General features: G+C 35.2%; 1 protein-coding gene and 1 long non-coding RNA gene across 2 annotated transcripts in view; one reads left to right on the top strand and one right to left on the bottom strand.

The window, feature by feature from the left end:
* The window catches only part of RASSF9 (Ras association domain family member 9), a 28,912-nt gene extending 19,704 nt beyond the window's left edge, over window positions 1-9,208 (top strand). The window contains exon 2 of the mRNA XM_075748035.1: window positions 5,578-9,208. Coding sequence (XP_075604150.1) covers window positions 5,578-6,853 — 1,276 coding nt within the window. The 3' untranslated portion in view covers window positions 6,854-9,208. The remainder of the gene's footprint in view (window positions 1-5,577) is intronic.
* Window positions 1-16,120, bottom strand: part of LOC142600988 (uncharacterized) — a 76,303-nt gene that overhangs the window by 14,981 nt on the left and 45,202 nt on the right. The window lies entirely within an intron of this gene.

Genomic DNA, 16,120 nt, shown 5'->3' with positions numbered 1-16,120 from the left:
TAACAGCTGTATACATTTTCAAGCAAAGGATTAATGTATTGCTTTGTGTGCTGTTTATTTTCACATGCAGATTTTTGATTCTGTATAAATTTTTTCAATGACTGGAAGGAGACAACTAATAAAATTCTAGCAGTTACCTAGGTATTTTTTAGTTACTCAGTTTGATATTTCCTTGGGGAGGGTACAACAAGAAATATGGTAATGCCGAGAAAGGAATTCCATTGTATTTTTCTGTGAAAGTCTACAAAAAATTTATTACAGTGAAGGGAGAAAAGAGGTTTGGGGTTTGTTGTTTGGTTGTTTTTTTCTCAACAAAGACAAAATATTCTTTTAGTGTCAATGATATTTCAGAAACACTGTATTAAGCTGCTAACAATATGATATGTAAGTGATCTAGTCCCAACAGAATGTTTGCTGAAATTAGTAAGGAAAAATTAGTATCTTGTAGACATGATGGTGAAATTCTAAAAAGTAGGCGGATCCCTTTATTTGATTGGCATGATATGTTGCGTATTTAGGAAGAATGTTAAAATTTTCAGGAAGGCAAAGGATTATGTGCTTGATATGTATGTTTTTGTGCCAGACATCCCTTAAAGTTAGTGAATATCAAAAAATGCCACTTCCAGCATTCAAACTATCTCATATTTTGACTCTGCACAACATAAGTACATGTTTTTGTTTTGTCTATACACTGGAATGTATTACGTTTCTTCCCCTAGGCCTGAATAATAAATTAACAAAGTGTATATCTGACACGCAACAATCAGCTTGTGGTGACACAATCAAGACTGTGTGTGAGGTCTATAACATGATTAGAATGGGTTTTTGGGTCATCGTGAAGAGAAGCAAAGAGTAGAAAGCATGAAAGTAGCAATCAAACCAAACCAATAAAAAAGATTGGAAATGTATTTTTGACCGTTCTCAAGCTTAAATTCCCATCTTTTCCCGAGCAAGAAGTGACTTTGCAAAAAAAAAAAAAAAAAGAGTTGTGTGTTGTTGTTATCATCAAGGCTTTAAAATCATAGATGGATAAGTAGAACATTTCAGCGATCAGTTCAAAGAAACAGAATTTAAGTCTGAACTGCAAGCTTTAAAGCCTGTTTACAGCAACAGCAATAAACTAGCTAGCTAGTTTTGAAGAAGTTGCTACTGATACTGTTTTTCAAGGAAGCCAAACATTTAAACTGGAAAAACATCTTAGCTGTCACAGACTCATTACTTGATAGGTTATTAAAAAATGATAGTTCTTTTGCTTCCTTTACTAAACTGCAGGATGTGAAGGCCAAGGAACCAGTAAGTACGAGAAGCTTGCCTCTTCATTAAAATAACCTTCTAAAAGCAGATCTTGTTGCTGAATATTGTCATTTTTAATATGACATCTCAGAAAAAAAAACAACCAACCAACAGTCACTGTCAATGACCAACATTTATTCAAGACGAGGAGTTACAAACTGCATTATATCTTCCTTAGTATTGAAATGACTTGATGGCTTTCCTTATAAATGATAGTAATGAAAAGTGAATGGAATAGTCAACATCTAAACTAAGCTATGAAATCTTAATGTGTAGGTCCCATGTTTAGTTTTCTTTATTAAATCTATTACTGTCTGAACCATTCTTGTTACATGTCTCTCAGACAATAAACCAGAATCTGACTGGATTATTCTTACCTGTAATTAGCTACCTGAAAATCAGCTATTTCGTTGAAGGTGGCCACATAGTTAATGAAAGAGAGAAATAGCTTCATCTGAGGATTCATCCCAATGATCATAGATGGTTTAGGCTGTGGTGACTTTCTCCTTGGAGGTCCACTCTCCTCTCATGACAAGGAGGACATTTGATGGTGACTTTATACTGAAATCTTAACTTCCAGATGCCAAAGTGAGATGAATTCCACTTCATATATGCAGAATCTGCTCTCCACTTTCTATGAGGAAAGCACAGCTTAACAAAAGTTATTCCCTAGTATTAACATCTTCCTGCATCCTGAAAGCAAGTCTTTAATAACTGTTATGCTGTGACTGACAGACAAGCTTCATTTTTGTTTGGCACTACCTGAATTAACTATGATTAAAGAATTATACAATAAATTTTACTTGAAAGGTCCATGGTAGGCCACATCAGTTTACTATTTTATAGTGGAAGATAATAAAGAACACTTGATTTTTTAGAAGATATTCAAATTCCGTGGTACTGTGAGATTATAAATGATTTGCTAATTCTTTTTAGATTAAAAAGAAAGATCAAAAATTTAGTGAGACTACTGAATAAAAATGAGGATAATATATGTTGTGACAAACACATGGAAAAATTAATGAAAGAATTTGCACTTTACAGTTCTGTTTTGATCCAAGAATTACAGCGATGCTCAGAATTTCTTTTTTATTCTTCTCTGTAAATGGTAACCATATTATTACAAGGTGTATGTTACATATGCTATACATAAATACATATATTTACAAGTATATATTTTCATGTATAAACTACTTCTTCGTGTACTTGCATCTACATACACTGTCCATTTCTGCAGTGCTACTACTAGGTATGGACTTCAGTATGTTAATACACTATAGAGAAGGTAAAGAAATACTCTTCCCAAAACCACTCGATAGAACATCTGGGTAGACAGGTGCATTGTAACTGAAAAAATAACAGGGGGTAATAAACAACTAGAAAATGATTGAAAACAGTAATTTAAAAATGTTATTTTATGTCCATATTGTTTGCAGAAATCCTGTCGAGATTGCTTTATAATAAACAAAGTATGTCCATCAGGAGCTTGCTTAACTCCTGCTGAAGTCAGTGGGAAGTCCTTGTGAAAAATGGGTATAGCAAAAGTATTTATCAGTATACTAATACTATGGGGTATCTAGGGGTTTTCAAATTTATCTGAAGATTTACTGATATCACAGAGAGAAACTGTGTTCATAGGAGAGCATTAAAGGAGCCATGAGGAAAAGCGACAGTGAGCTTCTGCTTAACTCGCATAATCTGTTACGTGCTGAAAATATTGACTAGGAGACAATATGGCAATCAACCAAAAACAAGAATGAGAAAAAAAATAGGAAGACTTTCCATGTGCAAACAAATTGCCCAAGACTCTCAGAAGAATGCTAAAAGACTGAGATAACATTCATTCCCTGAAATGTATTTGTTGATTAAAAAAAAAACCCCACAACAAACCACAAACCCACCAAAGACATGCTCTGAATTTACTGCCTCAAAGTCCCAGTCTGGTATTTTTTATATTTTTATGCCTTTGCTTGTTTGTTTGTTTTCTGTCAGTACTTTTATAAGTTGACATTCAATGACTGGTAATACGCTTTTATTTCTAGGTCAATTATTTATGTATCGGTACAGAACACGGTTTGAGACACTGTATTTTTGATAATTCATTTGGCATAATTTTAAGCTTAACATATAATGTAACTGTGTAGTTTATCTGTTTGTCTCTTTTTAGATCTGTAGTGTAAAACAAATACTGAGTTATTTGACAGTCACAGCTGACTTATGTTGCAATTGTCTATTTATGTAAGTTTCATTTAACTACCAATCTGTCAACAGACAAAAATATTTCTATAGCATCCTGTATTCTGTAAACCTAAAACCACAGATACTGACTTTTTAGCATGTGACATGCTTAACAGTAATGCCATTTCATCTGATACCGTCTTTCATTCCCTCCACCCCATTTAAACTTGATTATTTCTGTTTCTGTGTGCCATTTTGCCATTTCTGTGTCTGTGACATATGCTTTCGTATTTTGAGAAGCAGTCTATGAAAACATTATTAATCTTCCGAACACCAATTTTAAAAAATAATTACCGTAAAATGCTGGTCTGTAAGAGGGAGCTATTGAAGTGGGAAAATGATGTCATTACTCAGCGTAATATACCAAAACATGAATTTTACAGAGGAATGTTCCAAGACCTGGAGCAATGTAGTTGGACAGAGCTCTCCTGTGCGATGATACTAATAAACTCACTCTTGTAGGTTTTATTGGTATTCATTTGCAGTCTCCTGTCTTTTGAGGATTATTGCCTCCTGGTCAGAATGGCACCTGGAGCTGAGTCAATCATAGTTCAATGTATTGGATTGCAGCGTGTCTCTCGTGTTGTGTAAGAATTAAGAAAAAGGAACAAGTTGGATTGCTTTAGTAATCATAGGGTATAACCCTAATTAAGCCAAGTAAAACTCCATTCCTACTACATCTCAAAAGACTAGGAAGGTACTGCAAATAAATAGTCCCAGATAGAAACAAATGTCATATTGAGCCCTTTGAGTATTGTCTGAACTGTCATTTTCATTTTCAAGCTTTCTCTGTCAGACTGGGTTAAATCTCATCCATTCAAATGAATTGGAAGGGATACCAGAAAACCCAAAGAAATGCGTTTTTCCTCGGGGAATTTATTGTTTTATCATTTTAGGCAAGAGGCCAAATCATCAGGTCTGGGCAAGCAGCAAATTGTGCATGTAGAAGCTAGAGGACAGGAATATACTGGACAGGTTCCTCCCCTTTCAGCCACAACTCCTACATTGGCAGCGTGGCCTCGTCTCATTGAACGTAACCCATGGCAGTCCAGGGCTGTACAGATGGGGACAAAAAGTTAACTTCTACATTTGATCTGCTGAAGTGCTCTCTAGGCTCCACTGATTGTATTGATGAGACAGCTACAGTAACCGTAATGGGATCTTAGACACCTGAAGTCGGGCGTCTCAGTGTGTAAGGAGGTACCAGCTGCTAATGCCAGGTTAATGTCACATTCATTGGAATTCATTAATAAATAAAGAAATGATAAAACTTTTTACATTTCCTGACATTTCTGTATCATTGCAAAGGTTATAAAATAATGACTTATATACATATTCTTTCATAGTTGGTATTCTCTCACAACTCACTGGAATCCAGGCTATTTGATACTTCAGGAAAAGCAATACATTTCTTGAGACTTGTTAGTGAAAATCACAGTGGAAAACAATGGTGTTTATGCTTGTGTGGGTGCAGGTGTGGCAAAAGAGCTATAGATTTATCCTATCATCAAGGTCTTTTAACTTAGATGGTGTTCAGTCACCTTTATTCATTTTCAGCAGCGTTTCAAAGTCCACCATGTTCAGTGCATATTTGGAGGCATGATTCTTTGCTTCAGAAGCCTCAGTGATATTAAGAGCTTATAAATGTTTGTGCAATGTCTGTGTGATGAGAACAGATATGCAGATCTGAAAGTTATGTCTGGAAAGTAATGTTAGGACAGTCTGGAAATGTAACGCGGATTGCCAAACTTTATCCCTTATTGTCAATACATACTTAATACGGGTACAAAAACTAAATTTGATAAAAGATATTTTGTGTGAGATTCACATTCAGCTGGACTAGTAGTAATATTAGAGCAGTAGCTGAAATGGGTGTGTTTTTCTGTTACTTAATCCAAAGGTATTTCTTCATGTAACTTAAGTATATTGTCTTGTACAATAATATGGGATTTTTCAATACTGTAGTCATATCAGAATTATAGTTGTTATTCACACAGTCTGTGCCATTGATATGTAATTTATATTTTGTCTCTTCTTGTTTCCCAGGTCCCCCAACAAGGACATGGCTTCAAATGAAAGAGAGATTGTGGTTTGGGTTTGCCAGGAAGAGAAGATTGTATGTGGCCTGACAAAGCGCACAACTTGCACAGAAGTGATTCAAGCACTGCTTGAGGAACATCAGGCAACATCTGGAGAGAAAAAGGTCCTTTTTGGAAAACCTAGTGATTACTGCATTGTGGAAAAATGGAGAGGCTCGGAGCGAGTCCTTCCTCCCTTGACAAAGATTCTGAGACTTTGGAAGGCATGGGGGGAAGAGCAGGCTAATTTGCACTTTGTGTTGGTAAAGTCAGATGCTTTCCTCTCCTTTCCATTGTGGAAGACAGCTGAAGCTAAAGTAGTACAAAATGTAGAAAAACAGTGGGAGCTCAGTCCAGCAAATTACATGAAGATGTTGCCAATAGACAAGCAGAAGAAAATTGTCAGGAAGACTTTCCGGAAACTGGCCAAACTTAAACAGGACAGCGTTCAGCAAGAAAGAGATAATATGGAGACATTGATTCATTTAATCATTTCTCAAGATCATACCATTCATCAACAAGTCCTTAGAATGAAGGAACTAGATATGGAAATTGAAAAATGTGAAGCGAAATTCCATCTAGATCGTGTAGCCAATGATGGAGAAAATTATGTGCAGGACTCCTATTTAATGATCAATCCAAGTGAGGCTGAGCAGCAGGGGAGTAGGCCAGATGATCAAAAAGAGATGCATGAATATTTGAGCAAAAGTGAGGGAATTTTACAGGTTGAAGAGAGACTGAAACATCACAAACAATTAATAGAGAAGCTGTGTGCTGAAATTGAAAGAGAGGTACATGGTATATGCACAGAAAGAAGCGGAGATGATGTTCGTACAGAAGGAGCTGCTAATACTCAACTGGAAAACTCAAATTTGGAAAGTGTAAAATATGAGCTGGAAAAAAGTATGAAAGATGGTCTGAGAATCAATTCATACCTGAGCTGCGTTCAGAAAGAGCTTACATACAGGGACTCACTGCTTCAAAAGAAGGAAAAAGAATATGAACTTCTTACAGAAGAATTTAATTTACTACACGTTAAAGACAACATTGAAGCTAGGCTTCCATCAAATGAAGAGCCATCCAAGGGCAGTGGTATCTCCAGTAACAGCATCGCAGTTCCTGACTTTGTTCATAGAGTGACTAATCTGGACATAAACGACACAGACTCTGACACTGGAATCAGCTCCACACACAGTCAGGACTCTGAAATAACTTCAGGGGACATGGTACTGTTGTCAACATAGCTGAAAACAGTCACGCATTTATGAAAAGTCATATTTTGGCAGATATTTATAAGAATTAGTAAACCTTGTTGTCTTGAGAGTTCAGCCCTTTAAGATGTTAAAACTGGCAATGCTGTAGCAAAGTAAACAGTGTCTATTTATGTGCTTAATAGTATACTTGTGCTTAAGTGCATAGGCAGTCTCGTGGATTAACTGCTAATAGGTGCAAGATTGTTGGCTTTGCTAAATCAGGGCAGACTGTTTAGACCTTGTAGTATTGTTACTCAGTGAAACAGGAGCATTCTGACTGGCTTGGACCAAAAGTCTGGAGATTTGATATCCCCTGATCTTTGGATCCACCTGTGCATCTCTCTAACTTTTTAGGAATGTGAATTAGAGATTAGACCAAACTAGACAGAGAGCTTGATTTTCTGCTCTGTTACATTAGCTTTATTCAGCTGGAGTTTCCTTGCCATGAAGCTGCTGTAAAGGAATATATAATGGAGCATGTATTCTGTTAAAAAATAGTTTTTATGATATTGTAGGACAAAAAAATGCAGTTGCATTTATGCTGTGTATTTAAATTTAGTTTTGAGTTATTAGGATGGTATTTTCAAAAACACCTAAATCTCATTTTAAAAATTAACTTACACAGATAGGTTTTTAATTTCCATTCTCTTTCAGCAGTGTTTAACTGCTTCTAAAATCCTTAAAACCCCTACTTATCTGCTGTTACCCTGTAGTTGCCCCAGTGATGCTTAAGTCCACATAGTTTCTGCCAAGGGGCATGTCAGAACTGCCTACATCCTGCTTGTGCTGAGACACTCAAATCCCCACACCTAACCCCAGGGGCGTTTTCAGCAAGGCTTTCTCCTGCCTATCTCACCAGTCAGATCCAGTATCTTGGGCCTCCTCAGATCATGACTACCAAATAAAGCATAACAGAAAGGACAGGCAGGAACCAGACATTGTTGGCACTGGCTAGACACTGTTTCCCAATAGCCAGATAGTCACCATTTTCACATAGCGGGTAGGTTGTCAAATCTCGTCTCATGCTGGTTTGGAGCCGGGATATAGACCTGTAAATCTTGCTTCCTTGGTCAGCACTTTGGGATACAGCTAAATCTGATCTACTTCATATAGCTAATTAAATATTGCGCCCCAGGAAAAAAAAAAAAAAAGGGGGAATGCAAAACATGAGAATTTTACACCTCTGTGGTTAAGTCAAATGATTTCACTTAGGATGTAGGAGTTAGTCTCAGATCCTTCTCTAGTGCATTTCTGTGAATCCAAAGTCAAAGGTGTAGAGTTGAGGTCGTCTCCTCGGTTACCAAACAAGATTTCTAACTCTGAGCTACAGACTCTGCTAACAGAGAGCACATGAGTAATTTCTGGGTTATGTTTGTATTTTGCAGATCAATCTGTTTATTGCTTTTGATTAAATGAATTGAATGGGGAAATCGTTACAGTGTTCCTAAAAAAAGTTTAGCTCCAGCAAAAATCAAACAAATTCTGGAATTAAAAGCCTACAAAGTAAATAAATGAACAGTACCTAGAAGGTAAAAATGAAAAATACTTTCAGATACACTGCTTTCCCTTTCTGTATTTTTCTTCTCTTAAATGTCTGTCAACCATCTGTTTTCTAAAATGACCAAAGTGCTAAGACTGCTGATTAGCACATATTTGAAGCAGGGGGAGGGGGAAAAAAAAAAGGAAAAGAAAAAAAAAATAGCCTTTTCTAAAAAGGCAATTTTTTTTTTTTTTTTTTAAGTTTTTTAATCCTGGATACTATAAATAATTTATATTCCAGGAAAGTGTGCTAGTTGCCTTAATATATTTTGTGTTGTGTTTTTGTTATACAATGTTATTTGAATACTTCAGTAGTAATACGTCATGTTTAGACTCATCAGCTCCTGATGGAAACACAAGTATGTATCAAATATATTATCTTTGTAATAATTTATTAACGCAGCTCAGCATCTTTTGAACTTTGTGGTATCACTCTGACAAGTGGTAAGCACAGAGCTCAGAGAGAGTAGAGTAATGTAGTCTATGAGTTCTTGTGAGTTTAGCTAACAGTTATTTCTAATGAGTTGGTTTTTTATATAAGTACTTAGGGGACAAAGAGTTCAAACAAAATAATAATCACAGCTGTGCAAGCTAGTACAAGACCAGTGGGGGAACTAATTTCTACTCATAGTCTATCAGATTTATTTCACTCATAGGAACTTGTACAGGTTCTCAAAACTGATCTTTATCCACACTACGTGCTTGATTGTACATCCCCCGCAATGTGTAGATCTTAAGAGTATTTCTGTATTTTAAGAAGAAAATAGGAAAAATAGGTTGGGAGAGAGAATTTCTTAAAAAATAAAATAATATTTAAAAAATCCAGTGTTTTGAAGCTTATATTTGAAGCTTATACTTTGATATCTCAGACAGACTTGTTTCTTTCAGAATTTAGATGAATGTACAAGATGATTAAAGACTGTGTGCGTGCTTTGCTGTTCATCTGCCTCTACTCTTTTCATATACTTGTTCAATCTGTTTTTAGGATGCTAAAAGTATGTTTTATGAACTTTTATGCTCCTTACTTAGCCATTCTTCCTTTGTCTCAACTATCTATGTTTTTTGTTTGGTTTTGGTTTGTTTGTTTTTTTGTTTTTTTTCTAAATTCCCTTAAGGAAATGCACAATCAAATGATTTGGCTCATTTACTGTCATTCTTTTAAGCCGGTTCCCTTTCCATATTCACATTTTTGTTTTATTTCATAAAATTTTCCATGGAGTAGGTTATACTTACCAACAAAGAGGAAGATAAAAAAAGTTCTGCATAAGAGGAGAGAAAAATTCTACCCAGGGATTGGGAATGTGAAATGTGAAAATGAAATGAAAGGAAATTTGGTCCATTACACTCATCTGCACAAGAGATTTTTGATAAAAAGACAGTTAATTCTTCAGAGTGAGAGGAATATTGTGGTGAGTAGGTGCCAGACTCAGCTTGTATCATGACTTTTCAGGTGGGATAGGTTAGTCCCTGATACGAATCTAGGCAGAGATCTTCAGTGACTGTCATCCAGGCTAACAGTACTGAAATGAATCGACTTGCCTAATACAAAGTTCTTTGGATCCTACATACTTAAATAGTTTCACATATATATTTATAACCAATATAACTCCAACAATTTCCAGGGAACACAGTGTATACCCCAATCTCATGTTTCTGCCTGACTTTATTATGTGCTTTTACAAATTTGATGAAAGCAGATGAGTCAATTTAATTACCTGCTTCAGTTCCTTGATGACTCTTTCAAATATAAAACTTAATTATCATTTGGTTATACATAAATTTAGAGTATTTACCATCCATTTATGTTCTTAAAAATTACTGTGTAATTACAGAATTATTGCTTTTTTTTTTTCCCCCCCCTGCAAAACTGAGCAATCCCCAAGAACTTCTGTTACTTCAAACTTACAGATTATATATTTGCCTTCAGATTGTGCGTTCAGGGATTGTTCTACTGGCTTTCTTTTGCTACAGACGTACATACATACATCTTGCTAACACAGTGTATTTGATCATATGATACGGAGAGATTGAAATTCACAGAGATGAGAGCTTCAACTTGCAGCTTTAGGCTGCTAAGATTAATAGGCTTCGCATTTCTCTACATGCCCAGAATCATTTGTTAGTTTCTGCATATTTCCAATGGTCTAAAGACATAGATATAATAAATCATTATTACGAAATCATATAATTTGTATTTCTGATTGCCTAATTGTGTTCATCACTTCGGATGAAGGTTTAGGTTCATGAACCTAATTCAGCAAAAGTGCTGATATATCTAACTTTAAGCAAATAGTAGTTTGAATGATTTTGTGTGTGATGCATATTAGATTTTCTTTAATAATATGTGAACATTCCTTGCTACATTTGTAGTATTCTTGTGACTGTTCATTCTGATTAAAAAACAAACAAACAAACAACCACCACAAAACCAAACAACTTACTATTTTCCATTTTTATCTCATGAAACACTGGTCTTGTAATAAAATATCTTTGGGAATGATAAACATTTTCAGTAGCACTGCAAGTGGAACATGCACTTAAGAACAGAAGTCTCTAATCTAAAGGGTCTTTTTCTAAACCCATCTTAGACCATCTCTTCCTGTCTTGCCAGTTTAGTTAGCTTGAGCATAAAGGGCTCTTTCCTTCCAACAGTAGCATTCTCATGATGATTACACACATATTTTTCTTTTCCTAGAGTCGTAGTGTTTATCCTTCTGGGTGCTTTACTACAGCATTTAAAAGACAACTAGTTTATTTGGCATTTTATAACTTCCGAAAATAAATTGCTGTTTGCTATCTTTCTCAGGGCTCCATCTAACAACATAAACACACTTGGAAACAAATATGACTACATTTCCAGTGCCCATAATATAATAATTTTTTCCATATATTAAAACCATTAATTTTTTTCCTGAAGTGTGTTTAAATGAGTATAGGGCTGTTTAAAATATTGTATTGCCTTTGTGATATAGTGTTTTGTAAAATGTAATAGTCTCATTCCAAAGTTTGTTGGGTTTTGTTGGTTTTTTTTTTTTTAATTTAACAAGCAACTCAGAATATATTATACTATGTCAAAATCTCATAGTCCTTTCTCAAACAAAACTATCCATGACTGAAACTACTTTCTTCCAAAGAGAGGACAGCTGGGACATAAAATACAGACATCAGACTTTTCGTTCTAATACTTAACAGATTCAAATATTTAGTTAATATGCCTTACATCAAACATAAATTTTCAGATGGATGATTACAGACTGATTTTCTGGAATGAGATCAGTGGCTGCCTTGCGATAGAGCAAGTCCAACTGGAATCTGGTCACTAATTTCAATAGGAGCTGTTCAGAATTTTCTACAAGCCTTCAGATTTAATTGAGGAAACATTCCCAAATAAAAATGTATAGTTATGTATGGGCACTATTTCACTTTTCCTGAATTGTGTATTAAGTGCTTATCTTTTATGCTACATTCATTTTTCAGGGTAAAAAAAAAAAGCAAAAACAAAAAACCCCACCAAACTTCAAATCTATCTAGAATTCATACCAGTTTTCTATCTTATTCATCTGAAATTTGAAGGTTTTCACATCAGTGATTAATTAAAAAGCCAAGTGATCATTCTATTTTCAAAAATATTTACAGTAAGAGCTGTTGACTATGCTAGCTTTGTCAGCTGAATCCCACGTAAGGATGGGAAAATTTAGCCTTTGTGCATGTAAACGCAGGTTTTTGCTTATGCAATGACTATATGCATATTTTGCTTGACTAGCCTGTTGGTTGAGATTTTAGTTCACCCAAATATTTGAAAACTTAACTTGTGGTATTCAATCCATTCACTGACATCCATTTTTCAGGAAATAATAATTCTTTCTGGGGAGAGAGGAATTATTTTATTAAGAACAATGCAAGGATCATCTTGCTAGGATGCAGTTAAGATGATAAAACAAAAAGCCCAGCTGGTACAAAAAGTTCACTGTCAGCTAGAAGTTCAGTTTAATCCTATGCAGTATCAAGGTTGGATAGATCATATAATATTAATTATGGGGAAAGTCATGCAGTTACTTGTTATGATAAAAAAATTTGTGTTGTTCCACAACGCAAAGCATTAAAGGAGTATACAAGATACAGAAGTATCTGAGCACTTTAACATGCATTCCCAAGAATACCACATGTCAGCAATTCTGTTGCAGATTATAGGGGGGGAAAAGAGTTATTTGGATGAGGAAGTACCTGTTAATTACTTTCTATCTTTATTCAGACTTTTTGCTAGGCATAGAGCGGGACCTTTTGATTTAGAGAGCTTTTGTCATTCATGACCTAGAAGTGGTGTGGACTCCTTTTGTATTAGATTACAGTGGCAGAAAAATATACAGTGTTTGTGGTAATTTTAATTCTTTTGCAGGTTGCCACAGACTGTGTAGATGTAAAGCTTATTTGACCATTTTCCCCGATTCTGATTTGATTCATCTCCATACTTGACCTAAATAATTACCAGTCTTATGTATTGGCAGCTCTGTGCAATTTCTCTTATGTTCATATCTGCATTTTTTTAAGTTTTTCAGTGGTTAGATCAGATTTTATTTAGAATTTCTTCCAACATCAAACATCATCCTCTTTTATGTTCATTCCTATTTTGCTTCAGATCAGCTGTATTTCAAGTTCTTATTTCCGAGCGCATGTATTTGTTTTAAACTGCAGATTAAATAGCTGCTGTTTCATATTTTATTTTGCTTAAATATTCATAGAATAGATATACATACTACCTTGGGAAAGGAGGTTATTGCTTAAACCTCAGTTCACCAAGCTGATTAGCCTCTTAATAGTTTGCATATAGTAAATTGCCCTTACTTTTGCTCTTCTTTATGTATGAAAATAAGTGGATCAGGAGATGCTTTTATGTAACATAGGAATGTCTTGATTAAAATATTTCCTACATTATTCATAGTTGCACTGAATTCTGACAGCAGAGGAGTTATACGTAAAAAAGTCTGAACTGGTATTTCTTTTCTGGTATTTTCATGTCAAGCAGGGCCAGGTCAATCATAAACCCAGGACTGTATTGCACAGTCACACATTTCTAGAATAATAGATTAGCAATACACAGATTAGCTAATGTTCACTAAACTTTTCTGGTATGCTTAAAGCTGAGAGCTTGAAATAGTTGTTATGAAACTGTTACCAATGATGACCCCAAGAGGCATAGTGTTCCTCGTAACATTTACCATTTTCAGGGTTGCTTATTTTTGCCATCTGGATGATTATTTTACTATGCAAACAATTTTGTTCCGTAAATGTGAACCCTCTCTTTCTTTGGGAAGGACTTTGTATTAACAAGCAGATCTTTAGCTGGGTTTCATTTCTCTTTTTTGCAAAGGCAGAATGATACAAACGAATTTTAACTCAAGTGTTTTGAAAAATATTTGTACAATTCCTTTCTGTACAGATTAGTCAGTTGCGTACTATTGCTGCTCTCAGTGTTCTTTTCCAAGACGTATTTCATATATTTGGTTTTGATGTCTGAAATTACAGGCTGAGATTGTTTGTAGTTAAGTCAATATTTGAGCTATGCAACATAGGCATTTAGAGAAAGGCCAAGTCCTGTGCTTGTGTAACTGTTTCATTGCTGTAAAATTCCACAAGATTCAGGAAAGATAAATTGTTTATATATGACTATGGAGGGGAAGCAGAGCCATCTCACAGCATCTGTTGTAACACGACTGTTCTACAAGTGCATCTTGGTGAAGATGGCAAGAGAATGCTTTATGAACTGTAATTTCCTGATAAAATAATTTCTTGAATTTTGTGATTACGTGGGACTTTGCTTTCACTAGGAGAGGGGAGAGTAATAAACTTCCTGTTCTAGCTTTGCCAAAGACTGTCCGAAAAATGATCCACATGTAATTTTTGCTCCAACACAAGAAGCTAATTCAAAACCAACAAACTTCTATGATCTTTAAGCTAAATTCATGGTCAGAAGATCTTGATAATGTCTTTTAATTCTTGCGTTGGTAAAACTGTAGTTTTAAATCACAGATTTGCCTCAAAAATTTATTCACACCTGAGTTTACTGAACCGCAACAGAACCTCAGAGTAGTATCTAAGAAAAGCATTCATCAAAATAGCATCCTGACACCTGGCATCTGAGAAATTGCTTTGCTTCCGTCATTGGACTTTCCCCTAAAGTGTACACAAAAACTACAGGATTTCCCTCAGAAATATGTTACACTCCTTATATTGAATGAGTGATACAGTAGTTGAAATTTATGCTTTAAGTAAATTCAGTGGAATAAAACAAGGAAACAAGAATACTCTCATCTGTTTTCTGAAAGTAGATTAATATCCTTATCTTTCTGCATAAACGCACAAGTTTGTTGTGATTCCCAGTTATTTTTCCACTGCTTTATACCATTGTCTACATGACTTCCTTTTTCTTTTTTAAACATATTGTGTTTTTTCATACACTACTGGATTAACTAATGTTTTGTGTTGCTAAGTAATTATCTTACAGTTTGTTTGTATGTATACTTTGTTAATCAACATTTGCATTTCCTTCTTTTTGGCTATGACTCTCCCCAAACAGCATTTTGACCCACAATCAGTGCACACAGCTTCACTTTGTTAATGCAGCTACTACACTACTGAGATAGACTTTGTTATCAATACTTTTAAAAGGCAAATACATGATTTTGCCAATTACAGTACAGATTGACACTGAGAACAGAAAATCACCATCACATAAAAAGCATAAGGAAACTTTTATCTGTCAGATTTCACTGTGGGAGAGATTGAGGGTTTTAAAATTCAAAAGAGTATGGAAATACACTGGGAATGGACTTGTTATGACTTATGCATTCGTACGTATCTTTCTCCAATTTAAAGTTTCCCTGTTACAGCACTAATATTTCTGGCTATCACCATGCTGACCCTCTCGTAGTCCATGATCCCATCTGCCAGATGCAGTCAGGCAGGCTTAGATATGACCAGTTGCATCTGATAGTTGAGGTCCCAGTATGATTTATGCAGAAGTTGGCAAGTTTATGCCTGGCAGATGCTTGGCTCACAAGGCAGATAATTCTGAGTCTCACAAATGAATTGTGCTACCATAGTTTTTCTCCTAACACATAATCTTATATGAGTAAAAAGCACCATCATCACACAATCCACTGTTTGTTACATCCCATGACATACCTGATAATTCCTGCCTTCTCTTTTCTGTGGCCTGGGACAGCTTTTGTGAGGCCTGAGAGAGGAATGAATTTAACTGTGGTTTAGCATGAAATAGGATAAAAGTAAAGTAAGGGTTGAACTGGAGCCAACCATAACGTAAAATCCTTAAAACATAGTTATAAAAGGCCAACAGAGCAAGGACATATGCACAGATACAAGTATATATATATAAATAGAATATTTTGTCCCTTGTTGTGGGTGTGACAAACTCTCAGGCCATACCCACCCGTATCATATGGCAGCCCTGTATTTATTTCTGGATCAAAATGAAAATTAGAAACAACTGCTCTGCAGTGATAGTAATTATCTATTGCCAAGGAAGAAGTAAATTCATCATCTCCAGGATTCCTTAAATTGAGACAGGATGTTTTTATGCTCTAGCAAACCGCAAGTTATTGGGCTTGACAGTCTTCACTTACATTTTTGGGAAAGATGATATGTTCCACTACAAGAATTATTGGTAGAAATTTTATGGCCTGTGTTAGGCAAATATCAAAC

Source organism: Balearica regulorum, chromosome 1, assembly GCF_011004875.1.
Source record: "Balearica regulorum gibbericeps isolate bBalReg1 chromosome 1, bBalReg1.pri, whole genome shotgun sequence".
NCBI lineage: Eukaryota > Metazoa > Chordata > Aves > Gruiformes > Gruidae > Balearica > Balearica regulorum.
The sequence above is the reverse complement of the archived record's forward strand: the minus strand, read 5'-3'. Positions and strand labels throughout refer to the sequence as shown.